Below are 12,410 nucleotides of genomic sequence, written 5' to 3' on the forward strand. Positions count from 1 at the left end.
TCTAATTAGTCAGGCGTAGTGGCGCACACCTGTAGCCTCATCTACTCAGGAGGCTGAGGTGGGAAGATCACTTGAGCCTAGGAGGTCAAGGCTGCAGTGAGCCCAGATTGTGCCACTGCATTCCAGCCTGGGCTACAGAGTGAGACCCTGTCTCAAAAAATGGAAAAGAGGAGAGGAGAGAGGAGAGAGGAGAGAGGAGAGAGGAGAGAGGAGAGAGGAGAGGAGAGGAGAGAGGAGAGGAGAGGAGAGAGGAGAGAGGAGAGAGGAGAGAGGAGAGGAGAGGAGAGAGGGGAGAGGGGAGAGAAGAGGAGAGGAGAGGAGAGAGGGGAGAGAAGAGGAGAGGAGAGGAGAGGAGAGGAGAGGAGAGGAGAGGAGAGGAGAGAAGAGAGAAGAGACGAGACGAGAAGTCATGAAGTGTTAAGTCATCCACTTTAAATATTATATTAAGAAAAATTTCAACTCATCAGAGTTTCAATTTCAAAGAAGAGATGAGGGGGTTAGAAACTAAAAACAGCTCTCTGATGATATGATTTATGTCAATATATACAAAAATTATATGAGAAAAGAGAACGGGACTTTTCTCATGTTCTCACAGAATCACAGTTTTTAAGGTAGAAAGAAGCTTAGAGTAAGTCAACCCATTCATTTTACAAATGAAGAAAATAAAAAGTTCCCTAAAAATTGATCTATTTAGATTCTACTTTTCAACACATGAATTGGAGGATTTTTTATGTTGATAAGTAAAGTATACCAGATTGTGAAGCCTGCAGATTCTGAAATATACTACTTATGCTTCACTTTACCACAGGACATGGCAACAAAGGACTAAAAAGAATCCCTGAATAAAAACACAAAAAATTTAAGTTCAATAATTTAACTCAATGAGGTTGAAGGCAAGTATATATATATACATATAGACTTGCTTTAATATCTAGAATAATAATGATAAAAATAGTAACAATAGGCCAGGCGCAGTAGCTCATGCCTGTAATCCCAGCACTTGGGAGGCTGAGGCAGGAGGAGAGTTTGAGGACAGGAGTTCAAGACCAGTCTGGGAAACATAGTGAGACCCTCATTTCTACACACACACACAAAAATGGCCGGGTGTGGTGGCATGAACCTATAGTCCCAGCTACTTGGGAGACTGAGGCAGGAGAATTGCTGAAGCCCATAAGTTCAAGGCTGCAGTGACCCATAATCACGCCACTATTTTGCCTGTGCAAAATAGTAATAAGAAAAAAAAAGATGAGCAGAAATAACCACTTGTTGAATATTGATTCTGTTTGTATTCATTAACTTATTTAATTCTACAAACAAAATGTTTAAATAGGTAGTAGTATCAGTCTTGGTTTATAGATGTAGAGACTAAGGCACAGGGAGGTAACTCTCCCCAGGTCACACAGCCATTTAGTAGCAGACGTCAGAATTAGAAACTTGGTGTTCTGATCCTGCACTTTTAACCATTATGCTATGCCTAGCATGATAATTTACTATCTGTCCTTGCATTACCAACTCAACATGAAAGGTTTTCTGCTATCAAAGCCTAAATTTAGCTTTAGTGTCTCTTCAGTTAATAATCCATATTTATAGTCAGTCAACTTACATCAAGAACAGTCAGTGCAGGCAAGAGTCGTAGGTCATCTGTAAGTGACTGAAGTTTATTGTTTGATATTATTAGTTTGGTCAAATCTGTCTGCTCCCACCATCTTTCAGTAGCACCAAACGAAAGATTCTGATTAGCTTCCTCAGGGATATCCACATTTATTCTCCAGACACACTGCGGCACTAGTTCCATCAGCACCACACCAGGAAAAAAAAAAAAAAGATGAAAACAAGAACTAGATACTAAGTGACATGCTTTTATAATAGCCATTCCATTTATCTACTGAAAAACATTTTCTAAAACAAAAAATAAGTTAAATAGCAATAAATGTAACTAGAGTGGAAGTTGATTTTATTTAAAAAGGCTATATATCAATAATATGTCCTCTACACATTAGCTCTCACTTTAACCTTCATTCAACTATATTTACTAGGTTTACATATACTGAATAGCACATACACTGCACAGAACATTGTGGTAAATATGTAAGACAAAGACCGCATTCTACCATCAGGCTAACAGATTAACAGAGAAGGCATGGAAATCAACATGTATATGTAAAAACTTTTATAACAGAAGTATATACTAAGGCTCAGAAAGAACTAGTAATAATAGCTAACACTTATAAATATTTCTAACATACTAATTCATTTAAACCTTGGAACAATTCTGCAAAGTAGGTGTTATTATTCCCATCGGATGGATGAGAAAAATAGAGCACAAAGAAAATGTATAATTTGGCCAAGGTTACAAAGCTAGACAAGTACCGCAGATGTGATTCAATGCCTGGCAGTGCTATATTGTCTTGCTTTCTATTAACATTTGGGAGAAATATCTAACTTTGGTAGCTACTCTCTATTTTATCTGACATACAATTTTATTTCTTATGGCACCATACAACACTGTGTTATGCTATTGCAGCAAGTGACGACACCTGTATAGAAAATAAAACTGTACAAATTGAGCAGGGATAACTTGAAGCTCCAGAAGGTAGAATGCTGTAGTGCTGTAGCAAAACTATTTCAAATAGAGTCCTTCACCGCTCGTTAAAAGTAGAACTACATTTAGGAATGATGTAGGACTTCAAGCTGGTATTAATCAAGGCAAAAATTGGTTATACCTTGCTGCCACAGACTATCATTTCAAAACCATCAGAGACTAAATGAAAAGGTATAGTCAAAGTTTCAGATTCAGGACACTTACGTGCAGTTTTGGATGATTAATCAGATAAAATGGTGTTACAGAAGCAAAGCCAAGCCCCTGAAAGGCATGAGATTCATACTCACTCAAAAAATGAGCTAGCTAGGTGTAGTGGCTCAGGGCTATAATCCCTGCACTTTGGGAGGCTAAAGTGGGAGGATCACTTGAGGCCATGAGTTTGAGACCAGCCTAGGCATCAAAGAAAAACCATATCTCTTAAAAAAAAAAAATCAGCTGGTGTGATGGCACACACCTGTAGTCCTACTACTTGGGAGCCTGAGGCAGGAGGATTGCCTGAGCCCAGGACTTTGAAGTTCAGTAAGTAACTGTGATCGCGTCATGGCACTCCAGCCTGGGAAACAGAGTGAGACTCCGTCTCTAAAAAAAATTAAAAAAAGAAAAAGAAAAAAACTGAGCTATCTACATTCATATTAAAATAAAGTATAAGGTCTCTCTCTTACTCCTTACATCTGATTAGGTATTCTCTGCTTCTCTACTCTTCTACCACTGAATCTCCATTAAGTATTAACAACACAGAATATGAATCCACCTGTGTTTCTGTTTGTGGATGGAGGTTTACTTTTAAAGTGAAGCAAAATAAAATAACTTTACCATTCTTGACTGATTTGAGAGCCAAAGCACCATACAATTTATCATCATCATTGTTATTTTGGTATGTAGGTATGGATAATTAGTTAAGGAGGAAAGAGAAAAGGAGATCAGCCACGCAACTGGCATGTGAATGTCCTCACAAAAAAGCAGCCAACAGAAATGTGGTCACATATATATTTTACTAAAAATAAATGTGACTATTGAAAAAAAAAAACTACTAATGTGCCATATAGTATGAGTCACAAACAAAAAGCTCCAGATTAAAAAAGGCAAGATAAAACAATACAAAACACTAAGGAAGTATGTAGAAAAAGCTATGTGAGATGCACCATTCTACTCCTAAAGAGGAGACATAGAACATTTGTGCATGCATTTTTTCCTAACATCTATACATAGGTATATTAAGGCCATTATACCTAAAAAGCAATGTAATAACAAATGTCTTTTTTTGGACGGAAGAAGGTGGGGATAACAAGAAACTTATACACAACATAATAAAAATACCTGTTACCCATCAACTATACTGAGCATTAATGTTTTATTATTATTATTCAGATATTTTTATTAACAAACTTGGCCTTTGTGGGAACTATCAAGGGGCAGATACATGTTGATATTGTACTATTATTGAACATGTATCAATTTGCTTTTCCATAAATAATTACTTACTACTCATTCTTTTCCCCACGAATCGTTTTTGAGGTATCCCAATTTCTTCCAGAGCTTACAGCATCAAGATTCATGTCACTGTTGCAACTGTCCCATAAGAACCACTAAAAAGCATATACAGTCTTAATTATTAAGAAATTCTGTGGAGCTATCCTACAAGTAGTTTACCAATATCTAAAATAGAAACTACCTCCATAAAAATGAATGTCAATAGCATATAAATATCAAAAAAATTACTATGGAGTTGGATATTATAAAAAATTTCAAACACATACATAAATTTAAAGAGTAGCATAATGAAATCAGGTCGTGTGATGCCTCCAGCTTTGTTCTTTTTGCTTAGAATTGCCTTGGCTCTTAGGACTCTTTTTTGGTTCCACATGAATTTTAAAATAGTCTTTTTCTAATCCTGTGAAGAATGTCATTGGTAGTTTGGTAGGAATAGCACTGCATCTGTAAGTTGCTTTGGGCAGTATGACCATTTTAATGATATTGATTCTTCCTATCCATGAGCATGGGATGTTTTTCCATTTGTTTGTATCATCTCTGATTTCTTTGAGCAGTGTTTTGTAATTCTCATTGTAGAGATCTTTCACCTCCCTGGTTAGCTGTATTCTAGGTATTTTATTCTTTTTGCAGCATCTGTGAATGAGGTTGTCTTCCTGATTTGGCTCTCTGCTTGGCTGTTGTTGGTGTATAGGAATGCTAGTGATTTCTGTACATTGATTTTGTATCCTGAAACTTTGCTGAAAAGGGAACCCTTACACACTGTTGGCAGGAGTGTAAATCAGTTCAACCATTTTAGAAAGCAGGATGGCGATTCCTCAAAGAGGTAAAAACGGAACTACCATTTGACCCAGCAATCTTCTTATTGGGTACATACCCAAAAGAATATAAGTCATTCTACCATAAGGACACATGCATGCAAATATTCATTGTAGCACTATTCACAATGGCAAAAACATGGAATCAACCTAAATGCCCATCACTGACAGACTGGATAAAGAAAATGAGGTACATATCCACCATGGAATACTATGCAGCCATGAAAAAGAACAAGATCATGCCTTTTTCAGGAACATGGATGGAGCTGGAGGCTATTATCCTTAGCAAACTAACACAGAAGAAAACCAAATACTGTATGTTCTCACTTATAAGTGGGAGCCAAATGATGAGAACTCATGAACACAAAGAAAGGAACAACAGACACTGGGGTCCTCTTGAGGGTGGAAGGCGGGAGGAGGGAGAGGATCAGAAAAAAATAACTAATGGGTATGAGGCTTAGTACCTGGGTGATAAAGTAATCTGTATAACTAACCCCTCTGACACAAGTTTAACTATATAACAAAACTATACACGTACCCTTGAACCTAAAATAAATGTTTAAAAAAAAACAGTATAATGGAATAAAACTCCATGTATCCATTGTCCAGTTTTAACAATTATCAGCACATGTCTAGTGTTGCTTCATCTATAACCCCAGCCCACAATGATCTAAGCTACAATCTTAGGAACCCAGAAAAGAGAATTAATTAAATCCAAAGAAAGCAGAAGCAAGGAAATAAAAGTGGAAATCAATGAGATAGAAACAAACAGAAAAAGCAATACAAAATACTTATTTAAAAAGACTAATAAATTGATAAACCCTTAGCTAGACAGATGAAGAAAAAAAAAGAAGAAACAAATTATCAAAGTCAGGAATCAAAGTGAGAATGTCATAGATCCTACAGATGTTAAAAGGATAAGGGTATATTATGAATAACTTTATGCCAACAAATCCAACAATTTGGATGAAATGGATAAATCCCTACAATAGAAAAAAAAGGTACAACCACAGTAGAAAGTAGCTTTCTATCTATTAAAGAAATTGAATTAGCTACTTAAAACTCCCCACAAAGAAAATTCCAGGCAGACATTTTCACTGCTGAATTCTACTAGACATTTAGAGTAAAAATAATACTAATTCTACATAAACTCTTTCAAAGTATAGAGAAAAGAACAGTTCCCAATTCATCTTATAAGGCCAGTCTTACTTTGATGCCAAAAGCAGATAAATATATTAAAAGAGAAAATAAAACAAAAACTACAGGCCAATGTATCTAATGATTATAGACCCAAATTCCTGAAAAAATTTTGCAACTCTATATAAAAAGGATAACATATCATGATCCAGTGCGAGTTATCTTAGGACTGCAAGGCTGGTTTAACATTTGAAAATTAATCAATACAAGCTACCATATTAACAGAAAAAATGAGAAATACTATGTGATTACTGAGATACAAAAAAAGCATCTGACAAAATTCAACAATAAAAACTCAGAAAACTAGGAATCAAAGGGAACTCCTTCAACCTTACAAAGGGCATCTGTGAAAAACCTAAAACTAACTTAAAGAGAAGACTCAGTGCTTTCTAAGAGTATACAAAGCAAGGATGTTCATTCTCAGTACTTTAATATTTTACTAGAAGTCTTGACCAATGCAGTAAGACAAAAAGAAGAAAAAGAAATAAATAAAAGAAACAAAAGGCATTCAGATTGGACAAGAAGTAAAACTGTCCCGATTAACAGACAATATATCATCTATGTACAAAGTGCTAAGGAATCTACAAAAAAATTATAATGCAATCAATGAATTTAGAACGGTCACAAAATTCAAGCTCAATATAGAAAAATCAACTGTGTTTCTACGTATTAGCAATCAAATAAAAAAATTTTTAAATGTTAAAAGATTTACAAGACATTCGAAACCATGAAATAGTATTAAATTTACAAAATACGTACAAGATCTGTACATGAAAATACAAAACATTGCTGTGAAAACTTAAAGAAGGTCTAGATAAGTAAAGAAATGTAACATAAGACAGCTTGGAAGACTCCATATTATAAACATGTCGCTTCTCCCCAAGTGACTTATAGATTCCGCACAATCCTAATAAAAATCCCAGAAAGCTTTTCTGTAGAAATTAACAAGCCAATTCTAAAATGTGTATTGAAATGCAAAAGAACTAAATTAGGTCAAACAATTTTGAAATAAAAGAACAAAACAGGAGGCTTTACAGTATCTGATTCCAAGTCTGACCATAAAGCTACATTTGTCAAGACAGTGTAGGATAAACATATAGGTCAATGGAAAAAGAGTTCAGAAAAAATTCCATACAATAAAATATTGAAAACTGATTTTCAACAAAGGTGCCAATATAATTTAATAAAAAAGGAATCATGTTTTCAACAAATGGTACTGGAATAACTATAAAATAAACTATAAAAATGAACCTCAACCTTTACCTTGTGACACACTCAAAAATTAACTCCAAATGGACCACAGACTTCTATGTAAATGATGAAACTAGAAAAATTCTAAAAGAAACAGGAAAAAATTTTCACAGCCTTCAGATGGGCAAAAAATGTCTTGGGACAGAAAAAGCTCATCATAAAAGAAAAACAATTGATAAACTAGATTTCATAAAAACTTATAACTTACATGTTTCTAAAGCTACCATTAAGAAAATAAGCTACACTGGGAGAAAACATTAGACAGATACTGACACAGATATCTGAGACGGAGTTGTATGTCAAATATACACAAAGTCTTGTTACCCAAGAGTAAAAACCCATTTAAAAAAAAAAAGAGACAAAAGTTGGAACAAACACTTAACAGAAGATATACAAATGGCTAAAAGGCAGTAGAAAAGATGCTAAACATCATTAGTTTTAAAGGAAATGCAAATTAAAACCACAAAAAAAATGCCAACACAGCCACAAGAATGGTTAATATTTAGAAGACTGACAATACAAAGTGCCGGTAATGAGGTGGAGCAACTGAATCTCTCATATGTTGCTAGTGGGAAACAGTTTGGTGAATTCTTATAATGTTAAATAAATACTTCTTGGGTTTTTTTGAGACAGGGTCTCACTTTCTCACCCAAGCTGGAGTGCAGTCACGCGGTCCAGGCTCACAGCAACCTCCGACTCCCGGGTTCAAGCGATTCTCTGCCTCAGCCTCCGGAGCAGCAGCTGGACTTACAGGCATGCGCCACCACGCCTGGCTAATTTTTGTATTTTTAGTAGAGGCGGGGTTTCGCCATGTTGGCCAGGCTGGTCTCAAACTCCCGGCCTCATGTGATCCACCCGCCTCGGCCTCCCAAAGTGCTGGGAGTACAGGCGTGAGCCACCATGCCAGGACTTATACTTACTACTATACAATACAGCAATTTCATTGTCAGGTATGGATTCAACAGAAATGGTATGTCCACACAAAGACTTGTACATGAGGCACAGAGATCCACCATCTTATCTCACCACTGTCCACGACACAGACATACCTTCTGTTTGTAAGACCTGTGAAATGTTTCTAAGAAAAAAAAAAAAAAAAAGACTATACAAGAAAGCTTATAGCAATTTTATTCATAACAGCCAAAAACTGGAAACCACTCAAATGTCCATCAACAGACTAATGGATAAATAAATTGAATTGTATACACAAATGGACTATTATTCAGCAATTTAAAAAACTGCTGGCTGGGTGTGGTGGCTCATGCCTATAATTGCAGCACTTTGGGAGACCATAACAGGAGGATCATTTGAGCCCAGAAGTTTGAGACCAACCTGGAAAAAGAGCAAGACTTTGTCTCTATTAAAAACAAAAAAATTAGCCAGGCATGGTGGCATACACCATGAGTCCCAGATAGTTGGGAGACTGAAGCAGAAGGATCACTTGAGACCAGAAGTTTGAAGTTGCAGTGAGCTACGACTGTGCCACTGCACTCTAGCCTGGGCAACAGAGGGAGACCCTGTCTCAAGAAAGAAAAAAAAAAAGAACAACTGATGTAAACAACATGGATGAACCTCAAAAACATGATTCTAAACAAAAGAAGCCGTAAGCGAAAAAAAAATTGCAAATGTATTATTTCATTTACATGCAATTTTAAAAGAAGTAAAATTAATCTACATTGACAAAAAGCAGATCCATAGTTATGTAGAGCCAACAGTAGGACTGGCAGCAAAGGGGCACAAGTAAACTTTTCAAGATGTTGGAAATGTTCTATATCTTGATTGTAGTACTGGTTACATGATGGTATATACTTGTCAAAAGTCATTGAACTGTACACTTAAAATGGATGCAACATACTCTTTGTAAATGATACTTAAATAAAGTTAACCCCAAAAAAGAATAATTTTAAAATATAGGTGATGTAACACATCAAGGCAATTCTATGGGAAAAATATACACATATAATATGTATCACAGGGTAGATACAATATCCTTAAGCAGCATGGCTCAACAGAACTTTCTACAATGACGTAAATGCCCTACACTGGCACTATTCAATAGGATAGCTACTAGCCACATATGGCTACTGGGCACTTGCAATGTGGTTAAAGTAACTGACGAACTTGATTTTTAATTTTATTTAATTTAGATTATTTAAAAGTTAAAAAGCCAACATGAGTACAGGCTTCCACGATGGACAACATGGCCCTTAGAGATACTGGGTGGCAGGGGCGGGGAAGATGTATAGATGTATTTTCTTTCTTTCTTTTTTTTTTTTTTTTTTTGAGAGCCTGTCACCCAGGCTGGAGCGCAGTGGTGTGATCATAACTCACTGCAGCCTTGAACTCATGGCTTCAGGAGAGCCTCCTGCCTCCGTCTTCCAAGTAGCTAGAACTATGAGGACTACAGGCATGTGCCACCACATCCAGCTTATTTCTAAATTTTTTGTAGAGACAGGGTCTCATTATGTTGCCCAGATTGGTCTCAAACTCCTGGTCTCAAGAGATCCTCCCACCTTGGCCTCCCAAAGTGCTGGGATTATAATCATGGGCAATCACACCTGGCCCCCCGAATCCCCGGCTTTTTTTTATTTTTTAAGCAAACTGTCTTACTCTTTTTCCCACTGGTAACAGCTAACTATAGAAATGAGGACTCACAAATGGGTTGATCACAGAGAACTATCTAGTTTGAGGAGGACACTTATATGATATGGGTAGATAAAGAGACAGAGAAGAAATAAAAAACATGCTTAAAATGGTGTTTGCACAGAAGGATAAAAGAATGTGGCTGGGTGCAGTGGCTCATGCCTGTAATCCCAGCACTTTGGGAGGCCAAGGCGGGTGGATCACCTGAGGTCAGGAGTTCGAGACCAGCCTGACCAACACGGTGAAACCCCATCTCTACTAAAAATACAAAAATTTGTATTTTTAGTAGAGACGAAGTTTTGCCTTGTTGCCCTGACTGGTCTTGAACTCCCAGGCTCAAGTGATCCGCCTGCTTCGACCTCCCAAAGTGTTGGTTAAAGGTGTGAGCCATAGCACCTGACCCTGTGTCACATTTTTTATTCTGTCCCAACAAACTACACATATTGAATAGGGCAAATTCTCATTACCCTAAAATAGTAGGTTTTCTTGATGATTAGGTGCCCTAGACCCAATTACTTAATCACACAAATAAAAGCTACCAAACTGCTCTCTTCAAGATAAGGCAGGATAGCCTTACACCCATATTTCCCTTTCAAATAATTGGTTTCCAAGCTAATTTAACTGGCTTATTTAATGAATTATCCTCTTAATTTGCCTTTCAGATCAACAGTGCAGTTTCCATTAGAATTTACAGTATTCTTTTGTTCCAAACTCTGGCACCTTTTATTTTTCCTCAGTTTTAGATAATCATCCAATAACATTCTTGTACTACTGTTCTACCATGGTCATGCAACCGGAAAGTAACAATCAACACCTCCAACTCCATCTTCATTTTATCTAGTCCGACGAAAAAGAGCTGCAATATTGAACCAAACTGACAATATATTCTCATGTTGCTGCTCATAAAAAGAGCTGTTACTTACATGTACAGTATTTTTCTTTGAAGTTGGTTATTAACAATTATTCCTATTTGAGAATATCTTTCTAAATAAGTTATAGAACTGACACTCAGAATGATTACTTAAAAATTGCCAACAAAATTTGAATGTTTAAATATTAATACATATTAATTATAGTAGTCATAAGATGTACTATTATTATACAGCCACTAAAAATACTAAGATTTTTCAAATGACAAGGAAAATGTACAAACAGGAGTCAAAAAAACAGGAGTCAGTACAATTCTAAATTTGTTAAAAATAAAAAATAGGGCCAGGCACAACAGTTTATGCCTGTAATCCCAGCACTTTGGGAGGCTGAAGTGGACAGGTCGCTTGAGCTCAGGAGTTCAAGACCAGCCTGGGTAACATAGCAAGACCTCATCTCTACAAAAAATATAAAAATTGGCCAGGCATGATGGCACATCCCTGTAGTCTCAAACACTTGGGAGGCTGAGGTGGGAAAATCACTTTTGAGCTAAGGAGGTCAAGGCTACAGTGAGCCGTGATCTCACCACTGCATTCCAGCCTGGGCAACAGGGTGAGATCTTGTCTCAATCAAAAAATAAACTAAATTAGATAAAAAAAAAAAAATAGTCAAATTATACATAGACACACACACACACACACACACACACACTGTATTAGAAGAAAAACCTCCACAACATTAACAGTGACTAACCCTGGTTGGCTTCTTCACTTTTTATGCTTTTCTCTATAGATTCTAATCTTTCTACAGCAGACCTGCTTTTATGAATAGGGAGATAATAAATGGTACTTTTCAAAAAAGATCTAGAGCCTACAAAAAGAAAGTACAGTTTATCCTTGCACAATATGGGTTTGAATTGCACAGGTTCACTTATATATGGATTTTCTGCTGCCTCTGCCACCCGTGAGAAAGCAAGACCATCCCCTCCTTTTCCTCCTCCTCCTCGGCCTACTCAATGTGAAGATGAGAATGAAGACCTTTATGATGATCCACTCCACTTGATGAATAGTAAATATATTTTCTCTTCCTTATGATTTTCTTAATAACATTTTCTTTTCTCTAGCTTACTATTGTAAGAATATAGTATATAATACATATAATATACAAATATATGTTAATTGTTTATGTTATCAGTCAGGCTTCTAGTCAACAGTAAGCTATTAGTAGTTAAGTTTCGGGAGAGTCAAAAGTTATACATGGATTTTTGATGGCACAAGGGAGTCAGCCCCACAACCCCTGAATTATTTAAGGGTCAACTGTATACCTAAACACCCCAAAGAGTAACCAGGTTTCAGTTATGGGTAAAAGTTAATACCCTCAAGACTTACTCTACCCAAATAAGTTTAGGTAGAGTAAACCTCTTTATCACTGTACTGGACTAAGTTAATAGTCTAGTTAACAATCCTATCAGGTTAATAAAATCTCTCACTGCCCTTGTATGGCTTCCATTAAGAAAATTTCTATTTAAGGAGGCTACCATCTAA

The 12,410-nt window shown here is 36.4% G+C and overlaps 1 protein-coding gene across 3 annotated transcripts in view; it reads right to left on the bottom strand.

Moving 5' to 3' along the window:
* The window catches only part of LRRC40 (leucine rich repeat containing 40), a 59,811-nt gene that overhangs the window by 41,831 nt on the left and 5,570 nt on the right, over window positions 1-12,410 (bottom strand). For 2 of the 3 annotated variants that reach the window (XM_063625278.1, XM_063625276.1), the window contains exon 2: window positions 1,604-1,785. In XM_063625278.1, coding sequence (XP_063481348.1) covers window positions 1,604-1,785 — 182 coding nt within the window. Of the gene's footprint in view, window positions 1-1,603; window positions 1,786-4,084; window positions 4,190-12,410 lie in introns of those variants that run through there. The other variant, XM_063625277.1, reaches the window with a different exon arrangement.

The sequence above is a fragment of the Symphalangus syndactylus genome, chromosome 12 (assembly GCF_028878055.3).
Source record: "Symphalangus syndactylus isolate Jambi chromosome 12, NHGRI_mSymSyn1-v2.1_pri, whole genome shotgun sequence".
Classification (NCBI taxonomy): domain Eukaryota; kingdom Metazoa; phylum Chordata; class Mammalia; order Primates; family Hylobatidae; genus Symphalangus; species Symphalangus syndactylus.